The sequence below is a fragment of the Balaenoptera physalus genome (genome assembly GCF_965194825.1).
Source record: "Balaenoptera physalus genome assembly, chromosome: 16".
In the NCBI taxonomy this organism is placed as follows: Eukaryota; Metazoa; Chordata; class Mammalia; order Artiodactyla; family Balaenopteridae; genus Balaenoptera; species Balaenoptera physalus.
In genome coordinates this window covers 66,328,357-66,351,256 of record NC_138898.1, presented here as the reverse complement: position 1 = coordinate 66,351,256, position 22,900 = coordinate 66,328,357, and the positions used below count along the sequence as shown (strand labels likewise).

Sequence of the window (22,900 nt, the reverse complement as noted above, 5' to 3'; positions counted from 1 at the left end):
CTTACTTTACCAAGCTAACCCCTAAAATTTTTTAAATTAATTAATTAATTTATTTTTGGCTGCGTTGGGTCTTCGTTGCTGCACGCGGGCTTTCTCTAGTTGCGGTGAGCGGGGGCTACTCTTCAGTGCGGTGCGCGGGCTCCTCACTGTGGGGGTTTTCTTGTTGCGGAGCATGGGCAGCAACGTCCGATGGGAAATGTAGGGTGTATGGGGGCTGATGAGCCCACTGCTGGGACAGTGGACCAGGTGGAAGAGTACATGTCATGGAATTCATTAAGGTGAACAGATACTGTCTTTGCAACTCGACTGCCTTGTGGAAGATAAGGCTAGAAAAGCCGGCGGGGACCCAGATGACAGAGGGTCCTGGATGCTGTGCCAAGCAGTTAAAATTCAGGTTGGCGGTAGAGAGCCGTGGAAGTCTTGCAGCTGGGAGTATCTGATCAAATCTCTGCTTCGGAAGAAGTTCGCTAACTCTGGGAGGAATGGATTTGAAGGGCAAGGGAGGCTGGGAAGAGTAGGACGGGGGGGACTAGCCAATTAGGATCCTGTTTTAAGAGTCAAGGGGCAAGATAGGGAGAGCGCCCGGCAGCAGCGTGAGGAAAGAGCTGGAATGGTGGCTGAGAGTAACATGAGCAGGACTGGAGGGCGTTTGGAGGTGTGGCCCATGGGAGGTGCTCATCGTGTTGGCAGAATATTGGTTAAATGAGGGGATGAGCTGACGGGCTCAGGCACTGAAGAATGAAGAGGCACAGATGCCGACTCCGCGGGATCCTTTCCAGCCTGGCTGGCTGGAAAGGGACTCTGTTGTATCAGATGAGACATTCTTTTAATGGGTCAAGGCAGCTTCTTCCACGTATCACTAGGCTGGCGACATACTTATTAGTCATGTGTAAGCGCACACAGACTTCAGTCCTAGATTGTGCCACAGCAAGCAGGCACCAGAAGATATTCCTTGAGGGAATTCCCTGGCGGTCCAGTGGTTAGCACTCCGCGCTTCCAGCATGGGTTTGATCCCTGGTCGGGGAACTAAGATCCCGCGTGCCACGCAGTGCGGCCAAAAAAATTAAATTAGAACAAAAAGACGATAATCCTCGATGAAATTTAGTTTTCCTTATTTGTTTAAACATCATGCTTCCTCCAGTTTGTTTTGTTTTGTTTTGTTTTGCTTTTAACTCGGAAATAATTTCAAACTCATAAAAGTCACAAATATTACAAAGAACACCCATATATTCTTTATCTGGCTACCTTGATTGTTAATATTTTGCTGTTTTTTGCTTTGTGTGCACACGCTCTCTCTTCCACCCTTCCCCTTCCTCTCTCTGTATATACACACTCTGTGTTGCTTTCTCTCCCTTTTTCTCTCCATACCGCAACCCCCAACACACTTGTTTTTTTCTGAACCATCTGAGAGGAAGTTAGATACATCATGGTCCTTAATAGTTTCTTGTATAACTGTAGTAAAGTTATCAACCTCGGTAATTTAACATTGATATAATACTGTAATCTACTGTTTATATCCCAGTTTTATTATTTGGTCCAATATTATCTTTATGGCTTTTCCCTCTAGTATAAGATCCAGTCTGTCATAATGTGTTGCAGCTAGTTTTCAATGTCTCTTTGGTCTTTTTTATGACAACAACATTTTTGAAGGACACCAGCCCCTCACCCCACTTTTTTTCAGTAAGGTGTTTTTCCTTTGGGTTTGTCTGATGTTTCCTCATGATTATGTTCAGGTTATACAATCCTGACTAGAATGTGCAAAAGTGACGCTGTGTCCTTCTCAGGATATCAGTCTCAGGAGAGACACTTTAAGACCATGCAAATAGCCTACTCTTCATCAAAATATCTCCCCTGATTTAGCACCTCTTGATGATTTTTGCATAAGTCATTCTTCACGTGATGGTTGCCAAAGGATGATTTGCCAACTCCATCTCTCTCTCCACCTTTACCATTTCCTACTCAGCATTCAACGAGAACTAAGAGCTCTCCCTCCTCTCTCTGTCTCTCTGTATTATGTATTGATATAGATCCATGGATTCCTGTGTTTTTCAATGGTTTAGAATTTATTATTGCCCCTTAATTATTTTGGTGCTCAAATATTTGGCCAGTGGGGGCCCTTTCCACCTGGTTCCTACATCCCTGTGACATGCCCCGTCATTTCTTGAGCAGTTTCCTACTTTCTGGTTTTGCAAGATGTTCCGGGCTCATTTTGTGCCTCTTTTACCCCAGCCGAGCTCATTTTGTGCAACTTTTACCCCAGCCCTGGAATCAAGTGCTTCTTCGAGGAGCCCTGTGTTTTTTCAGTAGGGTATGGTTTAGACATTAAAATCTGGACACTAGATGTGCTTATGGCCATTGGGTTTTTTGGTTTTTGTTTTTGTTTTTTGGGTCCTTTCAGTGGGCAGAGCTGGGAAATAGGGGCATGGATATACCTAGATACTTCCCATACATATATGCGTACACACAAACGTGCACACATACACACATACTTATTTTAGAAATTCCAAGCCCGGACCTGTATCTCCAGTTCCATTACATCCCCACAGCGTTCTCCCTTGCCTTCCCCCATATCTGTCTTCCAACTACATGAATACATTTACTTATTTGCTGAGCATTATCATGTATCCAAATATTTTCAGAATTGCTTCACTCGTTCAACTACAGAAGCAAACCTACTAAATAGTTCAGGATTTTTTTTTTGGTATTCCCCGCGATATTTCACCCAAGACTGGAATAAATTGCTCTTTTGCACTTTGCTTATTTCACTGGAAATAATTTCATATCTGTTCTTTGAGATCTTCATTCTTTCTTGTAACTGCTTAGTTACATTGACTGTACATAGCATAGTTTATTCAACCAATTTCCTATACTTAGACATTTAGGAACTTGGCAATAATATATCATAACAACAAATAAAGCTGCAATGAGTAATCTGTACATAAGTATTTTTGCATTGTTGGAGGTGCGTCTTCTGAATTCCTAGAAGTGGGATTGCTGGCTCAAAGAGTAAATGGATATAAAGTTTTGTTAAATAGTGCCACATTCCCTTCTGTAAGAGTGATTTATACCATTTTTCATTGTCACCAGCAATGTATGAGTGCCTGTTTCCCCACTCTCAACAACAGAATATTTCATCAATCTTTTGGATATTTTTGCCAATCTAGTGGGTGAGAAATGATAGTTCAGTGTCATTTTATTTTGCATCATGAATGGAGTTGAACATCTTTTCGTGTGTTTTAGGTGTGTGTGTGTGGTGAGCTATTTATTCATAGCTTTGCCCATTTTCCTGTAGGATTTTGGGTTTTTTTCCTTCAATTTTGAGTGTTACTTGTGTATTAGGGACATTAGCCCTTTATCTGTGATATATGTTACAAATATTTTCTCCTGGTTTGTCATTTGACTTTGCTCATGTTATTGATAGCCATGCTAAGGATTTTTATGTGATCAAATTTATAAATCTTCTTATAAATTTGGATTGTGAGTTATAGTAAAGCCTTTTTCGACACCCAGGTTTTAGAGGAATTCATCCATGTTTTCTTTCAGTATTTGTATAGTTTCGTTTTTCACATTTAGGTATCTAATCCATTTTGGCATTTTTTTCTTTTTTATGGGTGAAGAATGGGCCTAACTTATCTTTTTCCTGTTGTCCCACAACCATTTTTTGGAAATTCATCTCTGCCCTGATAATTTGAGATACCACCTTTATCATCCACTAGATTCCTATGTGCAGTTGGGGCTAGTTCAGGACTTTGTATTTCTTGAAGTACTTTGAATGCTGATGGTTCCAGCTGAGTTTTCATTAAACATTTACATCTCAAGAGGCTGCTAGGTTCCAGGGTTTACAGCACAGAGGAATATTTAGGCCTCTTACCCTTTCACAATGGAAAGGTGTGTCCTTACTATTTTCTTACTTAATACTTTCTGAATTTTCCAAATTTTCTGAAACCAGCTGAAAATTGTTTTAGTCTTTAAGAAAATTTTAAAGGTATTATCAGTTTTTAAACAGTAAACTTTAGCATGAATTTCTAATAACTCTCCCCCCAAAATACCACCTTTGGTATTCTCCTTTTCTTCATATCCCCTCAATAAAAGATGTTTCCAAAAGCTGCGTATAACACAGGTGAAGAGATGACAGCGGGAGGCTGGCCAGCCAGGCTTAACAGGCCATCTGCTCTGAGCTCTCTCTGTTCTGCTTCCTATGGCTTTTGAGCACCACCACCTTCTTCACATGAGTGAGGAAGTGTAAGGAACAGGGAAGATGTAAGAACAGGGAAGAGTAACATTGCAGAACTTGAATCATCGGGTAGCCCGAGGTTTTTGTTTTTGTTCTTGTTTTTTCATTTGGCTGCACCAGGTCTTAGTTGCGGCAGGCAGGCTCCTTAGCTGTGGCATGTGAACCCTTAGTTGCGGCATGCGTGTGGGATCTAGTTCCCTGACCAGGGATCGAACCCGGCCACCAGCATTGGGAGCGCAGAGTCTTAACCACTGGACCACCAGGGAAGTCCCCCAAGTTTTTGATATGTAACATTTTAAAGCGTTCACTTCGGGACTTCGCTGGTGGCACAGTGGTTAAGAATCCGCCTGCCAATGCAGGGGACACGTGTTTGAGCCCTGGTCCAGGAAGATCCCACATGCCGTGGAGCAACTCAGCCTGTGCACCACAGCTACTGAGCCTGCACTCTAGAGCCCACAATCCACAACTACTGAGCCCGCGTGCCACAGCTACTGAAGCCTGCACGCCTAGAGCCCGTGCTCCACAACGAGGGAAGCCACCGCAATGAGAAGCCTGCGCACCGCAACGAAGAGTAGCCCCCGCTCGCCGCAACTAGAGAAAAGCCCACTCACAGCAACCAAGACCCAACGCAGCCAAAAATAAAGTAAATAAATAAATATATTTAAAAATAAAATAAAGTGTTCACTTCCTAGGGAAGGCGGGCACAGGGGCTTGCTCATGTTCTCTCTCTCCCTGTCCGCACCCCGCTCTGTGCCTGAATGGCCTCCCTTAGGGGGAATGACTAGATTCTTTATGCTTTTCATAACGTGGGGGCTATAAAAAAAAAAAAGACTCATTTAGAGGAGACAGGACTCACACTGGCCCTGTGGTCTCTGTTATTATCAAGTTCTGATTCAGGGAACATATTTTCTTAAGGAAAATCAGGACATGTAATCTGATCTAATTCAACATGTCAAATCCTATAAAGCTTTTTAAAATGAAGCCAGGTTTAATTATAATCTTGACAAGTCACCTTTTTGGAATGGAAGAGAATTATATGAAGGTGGGGTATACCTTTTAAGTGTATTCAAATGCACGAGCGGTGTGACAGCCGGCAGACTCAAGAATTCTCCTGCTCTACTGTGTATCCATCAGGCAGCATGCAAGTAACAATGCTATCTTGTGATTTAATGTAATCCAGACTGTTATTTTGTTACAGTTGCTCTACTATTCTACTCTTCTGTTAGGGTAACTCTATCAAAATAAAGACTAGGAATTTTCTTTAAAATTTTTTTCTTTTAAACACTACGAACAGCTTAGATTTGTGTATATCCGTGCACAAGCCTGGTGTAGAAGTTTCTTCTGAATAAGCTTGTTGTGGGTAAACTTTTAGACTTCAGTTCACAGTAAGGTCTTTAACTTGCGCCTCCAGGCGGCAGCTACCCATGTTGTTTGATTGCTAGTTAAGTGTTAATAGAATTAAGAGTGTTAAAATATTTTTATAGGTTTAGTCTTCCAGTTACTCTCAACACCTTTCATGTTGTTCCACTTGCATTTCAGTCTCACAGCCACCAGCACAGTAGGAAAGAGAAATCTGAGTCCCAGTCAAGCAGAAGGTGGCCTGGAGGCCAGAGTATCGGGGGAGATTTCTGACACTGAGCTTGAGCAGACAGATCCCTGTGCAGAATCCCTCTCAGAGGGAAGGAAAAAGGCCAAGAAATTAAAAAGGATGAAGAAGGACCTTTCTCCGACAGGTGTGTATTGAATCTCACTAAGGTTCTAGAGCTGTGTCTTCTTTAATGCTTTAGAAACTCTTATTTTGGGGGAGAGATTATAGCAGGGCTTCAGTTGATAACAAAGCCCATGTAGCCTAAAACGGGACCAGATGTTTTTCAGATCATTTTAATTTAATTTGAGGAATCTCCGAAAAGCCCTGGCTCTTGATAGAGTGAGGCTTGGTGGGGGCCTCCTTGTTAAAGACGGTTAGTCTGTTTTGGTAACCTTCTGTCTGTCCTCCATGGTTTAGAGGTTTTGCTGATGTATGTAAAGTCACCTCAGTATTTTAAATGTATATGTGAATTTGCACAGAGGCCTACTCCTACATGTGTTATTTTCAGTAGCAGAGTTTTCACTGTTCCCAGCAAAACTCCAGGACGCCTGAATTTCTCTCGTAAGCAGAATTATATAAGGAGTAAAAGAAACAGGAAATGAACACATGTTGTATGCCTACTGTGTGCTAGACACTGGAGCCTTCTCTTTCCTGATTGAATTTCATTCTCACAACAGCCCTGACATAGGGACTCATCCTTGTTTTAGTGATGCAGAAGTCTGGACTCAGAGAGGCGAAGAAACATGCAGGTCCAGGTAGCTAGTAAGAGCAGAATGAGAAGGTGAGCCAAGTCCCGTATCCCCTCTGTCCCCCAGACATGCTGTGGAGGCCCCATGAGCTAACCCAGCCCTTGGTGCACAGACCCTCTGCAGGACCCGAGTGCCAGGCAAGGAAGGGGCTTGCTGGGAAGCCAGCATCTGTGAAAGGCCCTGCTCAGGAGATCAGGCTAGAACCTGGTCAGCTAGCAGTCATGGTGACAGAAATTACAGCCACTGCTGACCGAGTGCTTGCTGACAACCCTGCACTGCACTTCATGCTTTTATATTTTTTTTATCTTTATTTTTTCTGTTTTTTAAAAAAATGAATTTATTTATTTATTTTTTATACAGCAGGTTCTTATTAGTTATCTATTTTATACATATTAGTGTATATATTTCAATCCCAATCTCCCAATTCATTACACCACCACCACCTCCCCACCCCCCCCCCACCCTGCTTCCCCCGCTTGGTGTCCATACATTTGTTCTCTACATCTGTGTCTCTATTTATGCCTTGCAAACTGGTCGTCTGTACCATTTTTCTAGATTCCACAAATGTGCGTTAATATACGATATTTGTTTTTCTCTTTCTGACTTACTTCACTCTGTATGACAGTCTCTAGGTCCATCCATGTCTCTACAAATGAACCAATTTTGTTCCTTTTTATGGCTGAGTAATATTCCATTGTATATATGTACCACATCTTTTTTATCCATTCATCTGTCGATGGGCATTTAGGTTGCTTCCATGACTTGGCTACTGTAAATAGTGCTGCAGTGAACACTGGGGCGCATGTGTCTTTTTGAATTATGGTTTTCTCAGGGTATATGTCCGGTAGTGGGATTGCTGGGTCATATGGTAATTCTATTTTTACTTTTTTAAGGAACCTCCATACTGTTCTCCTTAGTGGCTGTATCTATTTACATTCCCACCAACAGTGCAAGAGGGTTCCCTTTTCTCCACACCCTCTCCAGCTTTTGTTGTTTGTAGATTTTCTGATGATGCCCATTCTAACCGGCGTGAGGTGATACGTCATTGTAGTTTTGATTTGCATTTCTCTAATAAGTAGTGATTTTGAGCAGATTTTCATGTGCCTCTTGGCCATCTGTATGTCTTCTTTAGAGAAATGTCTGTTTAGGTCTTCTGCCCACTTTTTGATTGGGCTGTTTGTTTTTTTAATATTGAGCTGCATGAGCTGTTTATATATTTTGGAGATTAATCCTTTGTCCGTTGATTCGTTTGCAAATATTTTCTCCCATCCTGAGGGTCGTCTTTTCATCTTGTTTGTAGTTTCCTTTGCTGTGCAAAAGCTTTTAAGTTCCATTAGGACCCGTTTGTTTATTTTTGTTTATTTCCATTACTCTAGGAGGTGGGTCAAAAAAGATCTTGCTGTGATTTATGTCAAAGTATGTTCTTCCTATGTTTTCCTCTAAGAGTTTTATATTGTCCAGTCTTACATTTAGGTTTCTAATCCATTTTGAGTTTATTTTTGTGTATGGTGTTAGGGACTGTTCTAATTGCATTCTTCTACATGTAGGTGTCCAGTTTTCCCAGCACCACTCATTGAAGAGACTGTCTTTTCTCCATTGTATATCCTTGCCTGCTTTTTCATAGATTAGTTGACCACAGGTGCATGGGTTTATCTCTGGACTTCTATCCTGTTCCATTGATCTATATGTCTGTTTTTGTGCCAGTACCATATTGTCTTGATTACTGTAGCTTTGTAGTATAGTCTGAAGTCAGGGAGTCTGATTCCTCCAGCTCCGTTTTTTTCCCTCAAGACTGCTTTGGCTATTCGGGGTCTTTTGTGTCTCCATACAAATTTTAAGATTTTTTTGTTCTAGTTCTGTAAAAATGCCATTGGTAATTTGATAGGGATTGCATTGAATCTGTAGATTGCTTTGGGTAGTATAGTCATGCTCACAATATTGATTTTTCCAATCCAAGAACCTGGTATATCTCTCCATCTGTTTGTATCATCTTTGATTTCTTTCATCAGTGTCTTATAGTTTTCTGAGTACAGGTCTTTTACCTCCTTAGGTAGGTTTATTCCTAGGTATTTTATTCTTTTTGTTGCAATGGTAAGTGGGAGTGTTTCCTTAATTTCTCTTTCTGATCTTTCGTTGTTAGTGTATAGGATAGTGTATAGTGTATAGATTTCTGTGCATTAATTTTGTATCCTGCAACTTTACCAGATTCATTGATTAGCTCTAGTATTTTTCTGGTAGTATTTTTAGGATTATCTATGTATAGTATCATGTCATCTGCAAACAGTGACAGTTTTACTTCATCTTTTCCAATTTGTATTCCTTTTATTTCTTTTTCTTCTCTGATTGCCATGGCTAGGACTTTCAAAACTATGTTGAATAGTGGCGAGAGTGGACATCCTTGTCTTGTTTCTGATCTTAGAGGAAATGCTTTCAGTTTTTCACCATTGAGAATGATGTTTGCTGTGGGTTTGTCATATATGGCCTTCATTGTGTTCAGGTAGGTTGCCTCTATCCCCACTTTCTGGAGAGTTTTTTTTTGTCATAAATGGGTGTTGAATTTTGTCAAAAGCTTTTTCTGCATCTATTGAGATGATCATATGGTTTTTATTCTTCAATTTGTTAATATGGTGTATCACATTGATTGATTTGTGTATATTGAAGAATCCTTGCATCCCTAGGAAAAATCCCACTTGATCATGGTGTATGATCCTTTTAATGTGTTGTTGGATTCTGTTTGCTAGTATTGTGTTGAGGATTTTTGCATCTATATTCATCAGTGATATTGGTCTGTAATTTTCTTTTTTTGTAGTATCTTTGTCTGATTTTTGTATCAGGGTGATGGTGGCCTCATAGAATGAGTTTGGGAGTGTTCCTTCCTCTGCAATTTTTGGAAGAGTTTGCGAAAGATGGGTGTTAGCTCTTCTCTAAATGTTTGATAGAATTCACCTGTGAAGCCACCTGGTCCTGGACTTTTGTTTGTTGGAAGATTTTTAATCACAGTTTCAACTTCATTACTTGTGATTGGTCTGTTCATATTTTCTATTTCTTCCTTGTTCACTCTTGGAAGGTTATACCTTCCTAAGAATTTGTCCATTTCTTCCAGGTTGTCCACTTTGTTAGCATAGGGTTGCTTGTAGTAGTCTCTTACAATGCTTTGTATTTCCGCAGTGTCTGTTGTAACTTCTCCTTTTTCATTTCTAATTTTATTGATTTGAGTCCTCTCTCTCTTTTTCTTGAGTCTGGCTAAAGGTTTATCAATTTTGTTATCTTCTCAAAGAACCAGGTTTTAGTTTTATTGATCTTTGCAATTGTTTTCTTTGTTTCTATTTCATTTATTTCTGCTCTGATCTTTACGATTTCTTTCCTTCTACTAACTTTGGGTTTTGTTTGTTCTTCTTTCTCTGGTTCCTTTAGGTGTAAGGTTAGATTGTTTATTTCAGATTTTTCTTGTTTCTTGAGGTAGAATTGTATTGCTATAAACTTCCCTCTTAAAACTGCTTTTGCTGCATCCCATAGGTTTTGGATCATCATGTTTTCATTGTCATTTGTCTCTAGGTATTTTTTGATTTCCTCTTTGATTTCTTCAGTGATATCTTGGTTATTTAGTAATGTATTGTTTAGCTTCCATGTGTTTATGTTTTTTACGTTTTTTTCCCTGTAATTTATTTCTAATCTCATAGTGTTGTGGTAGGAAAAGATGCTTGATGTGATTTCAGTTTTCTTAAATTTATGAAGGCTTGATTTGTGACCCAAAATGTGATCTATCCTGGAGAATGTTCCATGTGCACTTGAGAAGAAAGTGTAATCGCTGTTTTCGGATGGAATGTCCTATAAATATCAATTAAATCTATCTGGTCTACTGTGTCATTCAAAGCTTGTGTTTCCTTATTAATTTTCTGTCTGGATGATCTATCCATTGGTGTAAGTGAGGTGTTAAAGTCTCCCACTATTACTGTGTTACTGTCGATTTCCTCTTTTATAGCTGTTAGCAGTTGTCTTATGTATTGAGGTGCTCCTATGTTGGGTGCATATACATTTATAATTGTTATATCTTCTTCTTGGATTGATCCCTTGATATTATGTAGTGTCCTTCCTTGTCTCTTGTAACATTTTTTATTTTAAATTCTGTTTTACCTGATGTGAGTATTGCTACTCCAGCTTTCTTTTGTTTTCCATTTGCATGGAGTATCTTTTTCCATTCCCTCACTTTCAGTCTGTATGTGTCCCTAGGTCTGAAGTGGGTCTCTTGTAGACAACATATATATGAGTCTTGTTTTTGTATCCATTCAGTGAGCCTGTGTCTTTTCATTGGAGCATTTAATCCATTCCCATTTAAGGTAATTATCGATATGTATGTTCCTATTACCATTTTCTTAATTGTTTTGGGTTTGTTTTTGTAGGTCCTTTTCTTCTCTTGTGTTTCCCACTTAGAGAAGTTCCTTTAGCATTTGTTGTAAAGCTGGTTTGGTGGTGCTGAATTCTCTTAGCTTTTGCTTGTCTGTAAAGCAGTTGCTTTCTCTGTTGAATCTGAATGAGATCCTTGCCAGGTAAAGTAATCTTGGTTGTAGGTTCTTCCCTTTCATCACTTTAAATATATCATGCCACTCCCTTCTGGCTTGTAGAGTTTCTGCTGAGAAATCAGCTGTTAACCTTATGGGAGTTCCCTTGCATGTTATTTGTCGTTTTTCCCTTGTTGCTTTTAATAATTTTTCTTTGTCTTTCATTTTTGTCAGTTTGATTACTATGTGTCTCGGCATGTGTCTCCTTAGGTTTATCCTGCCTGGGACTCTCTGTGCTTCCTGGACTTGGGTGGCTCTTTCCTTTCCCATGTTAGGGAAGTTTTCCACTATAATCTCTTCAAATATTTTTTTTGGGTCCTTTCTCTCTCTTCTCTTTCTGAGACCCCTATAATGCGAATGTTGGTGTGTTTAATGTTGTCCCAGAGGTCTCTTCAGCTGTCTTCATTTCTTTTCATCCTTTTTTCTTTACTCTGTTCCATGGCATTGAATTCCACCATTCTGTCTTCCAGGTCACTTATCCGTTCTTCTGCCTATTATTCTGCTATTGATTCCTTCTAGTGTATTTTTCATTTCAGTTATTGTATCGTTCATCTCTGTTTGTTGTTCTTTAATTCTTCTAGGTCTTTGTTAAACATTTCTTGCATCCTCCCCATCTTTGCCTCCATTCTTTTTCCGAGGTCCTGGATCATCCTCACTATCATTATTCTGAATTCTTTTTCTGGAAAGTTGCCTGTCTCCACTTCATTTAGTTGTTTTTCTGCAGTTTTATCTTGTTCCTTTATCTGGTACATAGTCCTCTGCCTTTTCATTTTGTCTGTCTTTCTGTGAATGTGGTTTTCTTTCCACAGGCTGCAGGATTGTGGTTCTTCTTGCTTCTGCTGTCTGCCCTAAAAACATGGACTTTTAGAGCCTTCCCCTCTTCTCTGACATAGGAGCCAACATCACATGTGAAGCCAGCCACTCCACCATCCTGAGTTCCTTAGATGTGGCATGTTCAGATCCTATCTTTAATTAATTTTTTTAGAGTATATAGTTGCTTTACAATGTTGTGTTAGTTTCCACTGTACAGCAAAGTGATTCAGTTATACGTATACATATATCCCCTCTTTTTTAGATTTCCTTCCCATTTAGGTCACCACAGAACACTGAGTAGAGTTCCCTGTGCTATACAGTAGGTTCTCATTAGTTATATATTTTATACATAGTAGTGTATATATGTCAATCCCAATCTCCCAATTCATCCACCCCCCCGCCCCTGCACTTCGTGCTTGATGGAAATGCTTTCATTTAAATCTCTGAAGTAGGCATGATGGTCCATTTTACAATTAAGAAAACTGATACCTGAGAAAAGTCAGCGTCTTCTGCAAGTGGTGTTGAGAAAGCTGGACAGCTGCATGTAAATCAGTGAAGTTAGAAGACTCCCTCACGTCATACACAAAAATAAATTCAAAATAGCTTAAAGACTTAAATATAAGACATGACACCATAAAATTCCTAGAAGAGAACATAGGCAAAACATTCTCTGACATAAATCGTAGCAATGTTTTCTTAGGTCAGTCTCCCAAGGCAGTAGAAATAAAAAGAAAAATAAACAAATGGGGTCTAATCAAACTTACAAGCTTTTGTACAGCAAAGGAAACTATAAAGAAAATGAAAAAACAACCTCCAGAATGGGAGAAAATATTTGCAAATGATGCATCCAACAAGGGCTTAATTTCCCAAATATACAAACAGCTCATGCAGCTCAACAACAACAACAAAAAAAAACAATACAGTCAACAAATGGGCAGAAGTCCTAAGTAGACGTTTCTCCATAGAAGACATGCAGATGGCCAACAGGCACATGAAAAGATGCTCAATATCACTAATTATTAGAGAAATGCAAATCAAAACTACAGTGAAGTATCACCTCACACTGGTCAGAATGGCCATCATTAAAAATCTACAAATAACAAATGCTGGAGAGGGTGTGGAGAAAAGGGAACCCTCCTACACTGTCGGTGGGAATGTAAATTGGTACAGCCACTATGGAAAACCATATGGAGGTTCCTTAAAAAACTAAAAATAGAGTTGCCATGTGGTCCAGCAATCCCTCTCCTGGGCATATATCCGGAGAAAACTCTAATTCGAAAAGATACATGCACCCCAGTGTTCATAGCAGCACTGTTTACAATAGCCAAGACATGGAAGCAACCTAAATGTCCATCAACAGATGAATGGAAAGAAGATGTGGTACATGTATACAGTGGAATACTACTAAGTCATTAAAAAAGAATGAAATAATGCCATTTGCAGCAACATGGATGGACCTAGAGATTATCATGCTAAGTGAAGTAAGTCCAAAAGAGGAAGACAAATACCATGTGATATCACTTACATGTGGAATCTAAAATATGATACAAATGAACTTATTTGCAAAAGAGAAACAGACTCACAGACATAGGAAAAAAATTTATGGTTACCAAAGGGGAAAGGGGGTGGAGGAGGGATAAATTAGGAGTTTGGGATTATCAAATACAAACTACTATATGTAAAATAGGTAAACAAGGTCATATTGTATATCACAGGGAACTATATTCAATATCCTGTAATAAACCATAATGGAAAAGAATATGAAAAAGAATATATATATAAATGAATCACTTTGCTGCACACCAGAAATTAACACAACACTGTAAATCAACTATACTTCAATAAAAAAAAATTAATGAAAGAAAGAAAGAAAAGAAAAGAAAAGGAGTGAGGAAACAGCGGAGGCCTGAAGGTTATGTGACTTGCCCAAGATCACAGAGCCCTTAAGTCAGGCCTGCAAGAAAGTGGGTACCTTTAAGCACAGTTACGTGATGAGGGGGATGCCTGCAAGCCAAAATTACTCCTCTCCTGTATCTCGCTTCCTGATAGTCACCCCCGTTAGTGGAACCAACAGTCAAATCAAAGGATGGGCGTGGAAGCCTGGAACTTGATTCACACCCAAGCCAAGAGTCCATCGTGTTTCAGTTAATTCCTCTTTTTACATGTGGCTCCATCTGCCTGCAGGGCGTTTTCTGAATCTCATTGATATGAATGAAATCAAAGAAGCAGCAAAAATGTCACAGATGCCTTTTATACATTATGCTAAAGCTTAACTTTAACTGAAAACTTAAACTCTTGTTTGAAGTCTGGGTCGTGTATTTTAGCTGTCTCTTGAATCTGTGAGTCTCCCTTCCTTTCCCTCATTTAAGTATTATAGAAGTTTTTAATCTGTAACATACTTAGTCTTCATCTTTGATAACTTGTTACCACTGCCACATTGTACCTGCTTCACAAATCTTAAATATTAAATGTTAGCATGACTTTCAGAGCTCACCCCAAGCATGTTGGGGGGCGGGGCGCTTTTCCCCTCTTGTATAGCTTTCCTTCATATCATTCTCTTTAATTTTTTCACTTATCTATTACTTCTTGGGGACAGGATTTTAGGTTTTTTCCCTTCTATCTCAGCACAATCTCAAAGGTATTAAAATACCTAATAATAGATTGCATCAGTAGATTAGCTCCTTTTATAACTTTCATCGTTTTAAGTGAAAACTTTCTATGAGTTATTTGACGTTTTGAATTTATAATACCATCATTAAAATAGTTTTTTTTTTTTCCTCCCATTGACAGTAGAGCTGTCACTGCGACAAGATTTGAGCTAAAAAAAAAAGGAAAGATAGATTTTTGTACTTCTTTGTCAGTCCAGCTAAAAAAGAAAGAGAAGCATCTTGACAACTTTTAATTGAATCAGAGAACTTGAGATCATTGAGTTTTCTTCTGGAGCATCATTCACTAAGACCTTCTGACGCAAGGCTGGAAGTTTCCTGGATCCTCTTTAGCTGGTTTGTTTTAAGCGTGTAGTCCTAATAGTATCAGCAGGATGTAGGTCGAGATACCGGGTGCTGGACCTGGTGCGTCATCTGATTTTGATCGCTCATTTACTTTAAGGAGGTCCTAAAATGAGCGACAGTACAAAGTTCAGACTCTAAAGGGTCTGTATGAACCTCCCAAAGGTTCAGAGTGTCCCGGGAGCAGAGAAGGCCTGGATGGAGGTCAGCAGGAACTGGATTAGAGTGTCTGGTACAGTGTGGCTCCGTCTGTCCTGCACAGATGGGTTCTAAGGCATCTAGCCTGAGCGTTCCTACTGGGGACAATATCTTGACAGGTGCTCAGATGGTTCTCTAGGGTGCGTTGGGTGCCCAGTGCACTGCTAGTGAAGACATGAGAAACATAAAAGACAGCGTTCCACCTGTAGGAAATGTTCTGTTTTCCGAGGGGAAAGTAGCAAAAAGTAGGGCCATAGAATATCATGTACCGTAGCAATCCCGGGACACTGATGCTCGATAAATCCCACACAAAACAGTGTCATTTTTCTTAGTTATACAATTTAATATCAAAGATACACTAAGAGTTAAGTACTGGACACATTCCCAGATAACAAAATCACTTAAGTTATAGAAGAAATGACCATTTATTGAGTTGATATTATATACCGGACATTGTGCTAGGAACGTTCTTTATGGTCTAGGCATTATAAAAACCAAGTAAGGTGTAGATATCATTATATCTAATTTATAGAGAGGAAACCAAGGCTCACAGAATCACAAATATGCAAAGTCAAATACAGCTGTTACTGGGGGTGGTGGGGAGGGCTGTCTGATCCAGAGCAAAGGCCTCGTACCATTCTGCAAAATGTGAAGTTTATCCAAACTTTAGATGAAACAAAGGATTCTTTGCAAAGGTGAATATTTCTGGCATCTGTTCTAGATCAGAAACAACTACCAACCTGGATTTTCTTGTGATGAAGTCATGCAGTAAAAGTCCGAGACATTATTCTCTTTTGGAGCTTTTTATGTACATGTTATGCACTTAGTAAATATTTCTCATAACTGTAGTTGTTTCTATCCTATTTTCAGGAAGCAAATGTATAATATAAATCCCCTCCCTTTATATTTATTGCAGTTAGTGTAGATTGGTAATGCTGTCTGCTCTCCACTGGGGCATTCAAGGTATATTCTTCATTGGTACATAAAGGAAACAGTTCTGTTTGCCATTTATGCTGGAGTAAACTGTCTAAGAAATGTTCCCCAGACAGTAATGGATGGGTGTCCACAGCGCACTTGCTCTTGCTGAGTAAGTGAATTGTGTTCCAGTGGCCTGATGCTGACCGGACTGGCCAGTCACAAAATAAAGATGGACTGTCCACTAGCCAGAGGTTCCGGCAGCGCCTGTTAGACAGTGTTCACGGAACAGGGCCGAGCTGTGGACTGTTCCTGGTGACTTTGTCGTGTGATAGAGTTGTTCCAAGTTTCCTTTCCACTTTACATTTAAAATCCAACACAGGGCTTCCCTGGTGGCACAGTGGTTAAGAATCCACCTGCCAATGCAGGGGACACGGGTTCGAGCCCTGGTCTGGGAAGATCCCACATGCTGTGGAGTAACTAAGCCCATGTGCCACAACTGCTGAGCCCACACTCTAGAGCCTGCAAGCCACAACTACTGAGCCCATGTGCCACAACTACTGAGCCCACGTGCCACAACTACTGAAGCCCACGTGCCTGGAACCTGTGCTCAACAAGAGAAGCCACCGCAATGAGAAGCCCGTGCACCGCAACAAAGAGTAGTCCCCACTCGCTGCAACTAGAGAAAAGCCCATGTGCAGCAACAAAGACCCAACGCAGCCAAAAATAAAATAAATAAAATAAAATAAATAAATTTATTAAAAAAAGAAAAACCCAACACATTAGAGCTTTACATGGTTGCCAAGAGCCGCAGGTTTTATTGTAGTCTTGACTAATCTGCTGAACCTTTCCAGCTTAAACCCCTAGGGTTACAGTATAAAAGGAGGGAGTCTACCTAGAACAGCGGTCTCCTTGTGCTATTGGAGGTCTCTTGAAGTCAGGAACACGATCTGCAGTTGGTGCTGTCGGTCACCTGAGTGGCCAGGCTAGGGATGTCCAGCAACCTCCCAAAGAACTTTTTAATTCCTCAATTAAAATGCAGATTTCAGCCTAACCGAGTGCGCTGCCCTGTGGGGCGGCACGCTCCCTGTGCCTCCCTCTTCCTCCAGGCAGACCTCGGGGGCTGCCCACACACCATCCAGGGGAGCCCTGCTTTCTTGGTATGGATACCACCCCACGACCAGGCCCTTTGGAGCATTTCCTACTTAAAAACTCCTGTATGGCACCCCAAAGGATCTTGCCCTATACAGAATTCCACTCTGTCGGAAACAATACGACAGCAGATTTCCAGTGGGCTGTGTAGTTTTTCAGATTCACGTGAGGGAAGAGCTGTCTTAGCTCTCAGTTTCTCCCTTTCAACTCTAGTTAGGTGAAAGGTAAGTCAGCAGAAACATGCACCCCTTGTGTTTACCACTTGTTAGTTTCTTTTGTTGTTTCTGTTAATAAAAATAATGTGTTCACTATGAAAATCAGTAAAATGAAGGAAGCTAGAAAGAACATTAAACCCTACAGGTACTTGATACTCTGTTAACAAGTATTTTACTCTGCCTGTCATTTTTATACATAGTTGGCATCATACTCTATATGTCGTTTAGTATCTTGTTTTCCCCCCATTTAAAAAATAAAAAACTCTTGGTAAAATAATTTTAATTATCGGCATAATATTTCATATTAAAATTTGTTGGATTTTTTAAAAACAACATTCCTTATACCTTTTGCAGTGTCAGCTTTATTAAGATACAATTTACATATAATATAAGTCATTACTTTTAGATGTACCAGTTGATGAATTTCGACAAATGCGTACAGTCATATAACCATCACTGTGCTCAAGAAATAGAACAGTTATTCCAGAAGATTCCCTCGTGCCCCTTTGCAATCAGCCCCTTCCCATCCATAGATCCCGGCAGCCACTGATCTGCTTTCTGTCACTGTAATTTTGCCTTTTACAGAAGGTCATTTAAATGGAATCATTCAATAAGTAACTCCTTGAGTCTTGCACTTAGCGTAATGCATTTGACGTTTGTCTGTGTTCTTGCCCATGTCACTGGCTCATTCCTTCTTTCTGCTGAGTAGCAGTCCATTTTATGGACATATCACTGTTTATCCATTTTGCCTGTTGACATTTAGGTTGTTAGCAACTAAGAATCTAGCAGATATAAACATTTGTGTATAAGTTTTTGTGTGAACTAAGTGTTCATTTCTTTGGGAAAATACCTAAGGCTGGAATTACTGGGTCGTGTGGTAAGTGTATGTTTAATTTTATAAGAACCTGGCACAGTGTTTTCCAAAGTGGCTGCAGCATTTTGCATTCCCACCAGCCGGGCATGAGGGCTCAGTGGCTCTGTACCTTCACCAGTGTTGGTATTGTCCTTTTTGCCATTCTAGTGGTGTGTACTGGTTATCTCATTATGGCTTTGATTTGAATTTCCCTAATGACTAATGATGTTAAGTATCTTTTTATGTGATTATTTGTCCATTTAAATCTCTTTAATGAAATGTTTGTTCAAATCTTTTGCTCATTTTTTCATTGGGCTGTTTGTTTTCTCCTTATTCAATTTTAAGAGTTCTTACGTATTCTTACGTATTCAGGATACAAGTCCTTTTGGGTGTTTTACAAATTCTTCCAGACCGTGCTTTTCTTTTCATTCTCTTAACAGTATCTTTCAATAGTAGAAGTTTTAAATTTTAACGAAATCCAATTTATCAATTTTTTCCCTTGGATTATGCCTTTGTTGTCATATCTAAGAAATCTTTGCCTTACTCGATTGCAGAGATCTTCTCTTGTGTTTTCTTCTAGAAGTTTTCCAGTTTTAGATTTTACATTTAGACATACAATCCATTTTGAGTTAATCTTTGTATGTGATGCAAGGTATGGTCCATCATAGCAGGAGGCAGATGTCCTGAAGTGTCTGTTTAAAAAGAAAAATTGTTCCTGAATAATTCTTTGCACTCTAGTAACTAAACAGGGCTGTGAAAGTGAGTTCCCCGGAAAACCGACCGTAGCTCTTTATCCGTTAGCTTTGAGACGGATCCTTTGACGGTCTACAGCTCTCCCTTTCTGGAAGGTGCTAGAACAAACACCAGCAGTGACCTCCAGCTCCCCTCCGGTCTGGGTCTCCTTTAGATGGTTCGTAAAGTTCTGTTTCCTCTGTACACGTCCTTCTTGCTCAGCAGCTGCACATTTCGGCGGCTCTCTGACTGCAGGCTGTTGGCTTCCTGGGCAGCCACCACGTTCAGTGTCGGGCCACCTTATCGCTAAGGGAAGGGGCCTAACGTGCATTAAAAACTTGCTCTGTGCCAGGAACCTGGCAGAATCTCAGAAGTCCTGGGTGGCATAAAGTAACATCGAGTCCATCTTATAGATGAGGCAGTGAGAGTTGCTGGGAGTCTTACAGCTAGTGAGATGGTCAGGCCAGACTTGCCTCACTTCGCAGCTTTTTCTTTTTCTGTTATTTCTCACCAGCTCTTCACAGAGTGGCTCCTGTGCGTTTGATGGCGTACCACCAGACTCACATGCACTCCCATCCCGCTAACCGCGGGTGCGATTATAAATACGACAACGCAGTTGCCTTTAGCCATTTATCTTTTTTCCTCCCAGCTAGTTTTAATTTATTTCAGCTCCCCACATTTGGCGTTGTGGCTTTTACCTTTAGAATGGCAGATTGGCTGCTGTAATATTTCTTTGATATGTGGATTGTAAAAATGCCCTTATTGATGCTTATTTTCCTCCCTACAATTAGGTGTTGTGTGAACGTGTGATGGAGGAGGGCTCAGGCTGGTTCAGTCTTACCATGGGCCGTCTGTAGTATTTAGTTGCTCTGGGGAGAGGAGTGTTTGTGTTTGTGTTTTGTTCCGTTTTTCAGTAACCTTCACTCCTTTTCTAACTGGATCGTGGGAGTCTTTGTCACATGGACCATCTCCTGCCCATCTTCACTTCTCAGGCGCAGTCCCAAGAGATGCATGGGCAACACAGCCACGAGACTTGGGGCAGAACACTTCAAATGACCCCTCGCCTGCTCTTCTTATCCTGTCTGTCTGGACTTGATCTCAATAAATGAGCAGAAGTGGGAATTCTCACTCTAGTGGAATTCCCTGTGTTATTTCATGTGTTCGGACCTAGTTACCTTTAGGCATGCCTGTCACTGGCAGTAGCCACTGCCAGCTGAGCGAGTTCCCCTCTGTTTTTAGAAGTTACTCTCCACTTCAGGCGTCATCACAGACCCCTCCTCTTTTGAACTCTTGGAGTGTTAGCGGCTGGGGCTGGCTTTGCCCGTTTCCCTGCCAGCCCTGCTCTAGGGCTTAAATAATGCATGATACCACGGGTACGGCAATGCCCGGTCGTGCATTTTCCATCGTGAACACGCTGTTTCCTGACTTAATTCCCATTCGCTCGGATCTGGACGTTTGTGGTCCACGCCCTGACCCAGTGCTGCTGCTGCTGTTGCAGAAAGTAGCTGAATGGAGAAGGGCCTCTAACTTCGGGGTGAAACTGTTTGTAACAGAAGAGACCGCTTCAGTCCCAGAAGACTGTAGCCAGTGTTGCTGAAATTGGAAAAAGCTACAAGCTGCTTTTGCCCCTTTTGGGATCTCTGAACTCCCACTGGTCAGCTTCCCGCCACTGTCTAGCCGCCAGCCCCTGAGATTTCTCATCTGGGCGCCAGTCACCACGGCACAGAGGAACCCAGCCACCTTGGTGCTGCGGAAGGATCCAGACCCCACCTCAGCCACTCGCTAGATGTCTTGTGTCTGTAAAATGGGGATATTGGTACCCCTGAACTGGGCTTTTATGAAGATTAAATGAACTAAGTGCCCAGCATGCTGGCTGGCAAAGAATACAGAGTGTGTTCTCACTGAGAGATACTGTCACTCCTGTAAAATCAAGAGAGGCACCCAAGCAGGGAGGCACTTCCTCGGCCCTGCTGTGATGTTTCTGCAGTGTGGCCTCTGTTTGCCGGGCACTGCTCTCCGTAGGCAAGGCCCACCCGTGGACTCTCTCCACTTGTGGCCATGCCACCGCCCGGCCCTGGCCCTGGTCGAAGCTGTCTCTGCAGCTGGTCCTTTTGTTCTCCCCCCGGGGTGGTCCTCTCCTTGTTCACCTTGTTTTGTCCTCTCCCACCAGGAAGCATCTCGGACAGCTCAGCCAAGCTCTTTGAGGTCCCTGACACGTGGTAACCAAGACCTGAGTGGAACAAACCGCTGGTGCTGTTGCTGAGAAGGAAAGAAGCAGCCGGCATTTTTGGAAGCCATACTGTGTTTAACTGAATCCAATGTGGTGCAGGAGGGGTTTGAAACCAAGTGTGTGTCTCCTGAAAACTCCCAGTTTTTATCGTCAAGGCTGTGTTCCTTCCTCTTTAGCATCACCTGTCTGCTGGCGCTCAGCATGTCGTCGGCTGTCATGTATACGTGATTAACCAGGTCATTACTTGTTGCTCATGTGAAACCCTTCCTGTCATGAATCTGTGTTTAAGAATCCACCTGATGGGGAAGGTTGGCCGTGAGATTTCGCAGAAAGAGCCGACACTCTTGGGTGCTGTGATCCTGAATTTGGGGTTGAACTCTTTCCTGCTTTGAGAGGTTCTCACCCACCATCTCACGCTCAGGCCTGGGGGCAGCCCCAGCGCGTGGGTGTGTCTCCCAGTAGAGAATTTGGTTGCGTCTGCCTGCTTTCCACCATCGCTGCCCGAAAATATGAGGCTCTCAAGCTTGTTTTCCCAGTAGGAAAATGTCTACCGCTGTCAACACCTGCCTTGACCTTTGGGGCATATTTATTTAGAGTTTTTCCCCTAAGATGTGAGTTTCTCATGGTGGAGTGTACGAGTGAAAAATTAATTTCTGTTTTCCCATGTAGCGCTGCTTTCACTTTTCAGTATCTTAGCCTGGTGTCTTCTCTGTTTGGTGGCGTCTGGGGGTGAGGTGGCGTGTGTGCATGTGTGTGAAATCATGACAAATCGACACCATGTACCAGCCCTTTCTCTGTTGAAACAGATCACAACAGGGACAGAATCTCGTGGATCTACTTCAGTAGATCTGCTTCATATAGATCATTGTTAGATATTTAACATTTTTGTATCGTGGAAATAAAAATGAAAAATGTATTTCCAAAAGATGAAAATTAAAGAAATTTTCATAGGATTCTGGTGTTTTCCTTTCTCTTCTTTTATAAGTGAATGACATACTTAATCTCTACATAGACATATTTCTCTCTAAAGATCACCCTTGGAAAAGCCCTGGTAAGTCACTAAGCCTGGTGCTTATGGTTTTTTCTTTTTCTTTTTTTTTTTTTTTGACCTCTAACCCCTTTCACCTGCCTTGATGAGTCAGATGCCTGGTGCTGGAGTGGAGCCCGTGGTAAATGGTGTAGGAGGGGCTGCATCTTTTTCTGGTGGGAAGGATCTGAGTTCTTACAGCTCTGATCAGAATCCCAGGTGTCGTGGGAATTCAGATTTGTTAAGACATTTTCCCCAATTAAGGGCCTCTTAACATCTTCCCTTCCCCCTCTCCCTTGTCCCCAAAGTTGCAAACCCAGACGTGGCACGAGGAGCTCCCGCCCCTGCTCAACGTGGTCGCCAGGCACAGCCCAGTGGGAAAGTGTGACAGGAGGGTAGAGACAAAGGAGGGGGTTAGCGGGCGCTGCTGGACTCTTCTGAGTCATTAAAGCCTACAGGTAGAAACAGGTAGTACCTGACACTTCTTTTAACGGAATGAACGAGAGGGAAAACCAGTGCAAGGCTGCGATTGGCGTACATATGAGACATACATCTAGCCTAATGAGCACGCCTGGCATAGAAACGCAGAGTGTGGGGTGGCCTAAAGATCTCCACACGTGCAGGGCC

The 22,900-nt window shown here is 41.4% G+C and overlaps 1 protein-coding gene across 4 annotated transcripts in view; it reads left to right on the top strand.

Moving 5' to 3' along the window:
• Positions 1–22,199, top strand: part of PARN (poly(A)-specific ribonuclease) — a 159,947-nt gene extending 137,748 nt beyond the window's left edge. For 3 of the 4 annotated variants that reach the window (XM_082429668.1, XM_082429667.1, XM_082429666.1), the window contains 2 exons: positions 5,774–5,967; positions 21,187–22,199. In XM_082429668.1, the coding sequence (XP_082285794.1) occupies positions 5,774–5,967; positions 21,187–21,239 (247 nt within the window). In that variant the 3' untranslated portion in view covers positions 21,240–22,199. The remainder of the gene's footprint in view (positions 1–5,773; positions 5,968–21,186) is intronic. The other variant, XM_082429669.1, reaches the window with a different exon arrangement.
• The last annotated feature ends 701 nt before the right edge of the window (positions 22,200–22,900 follow it).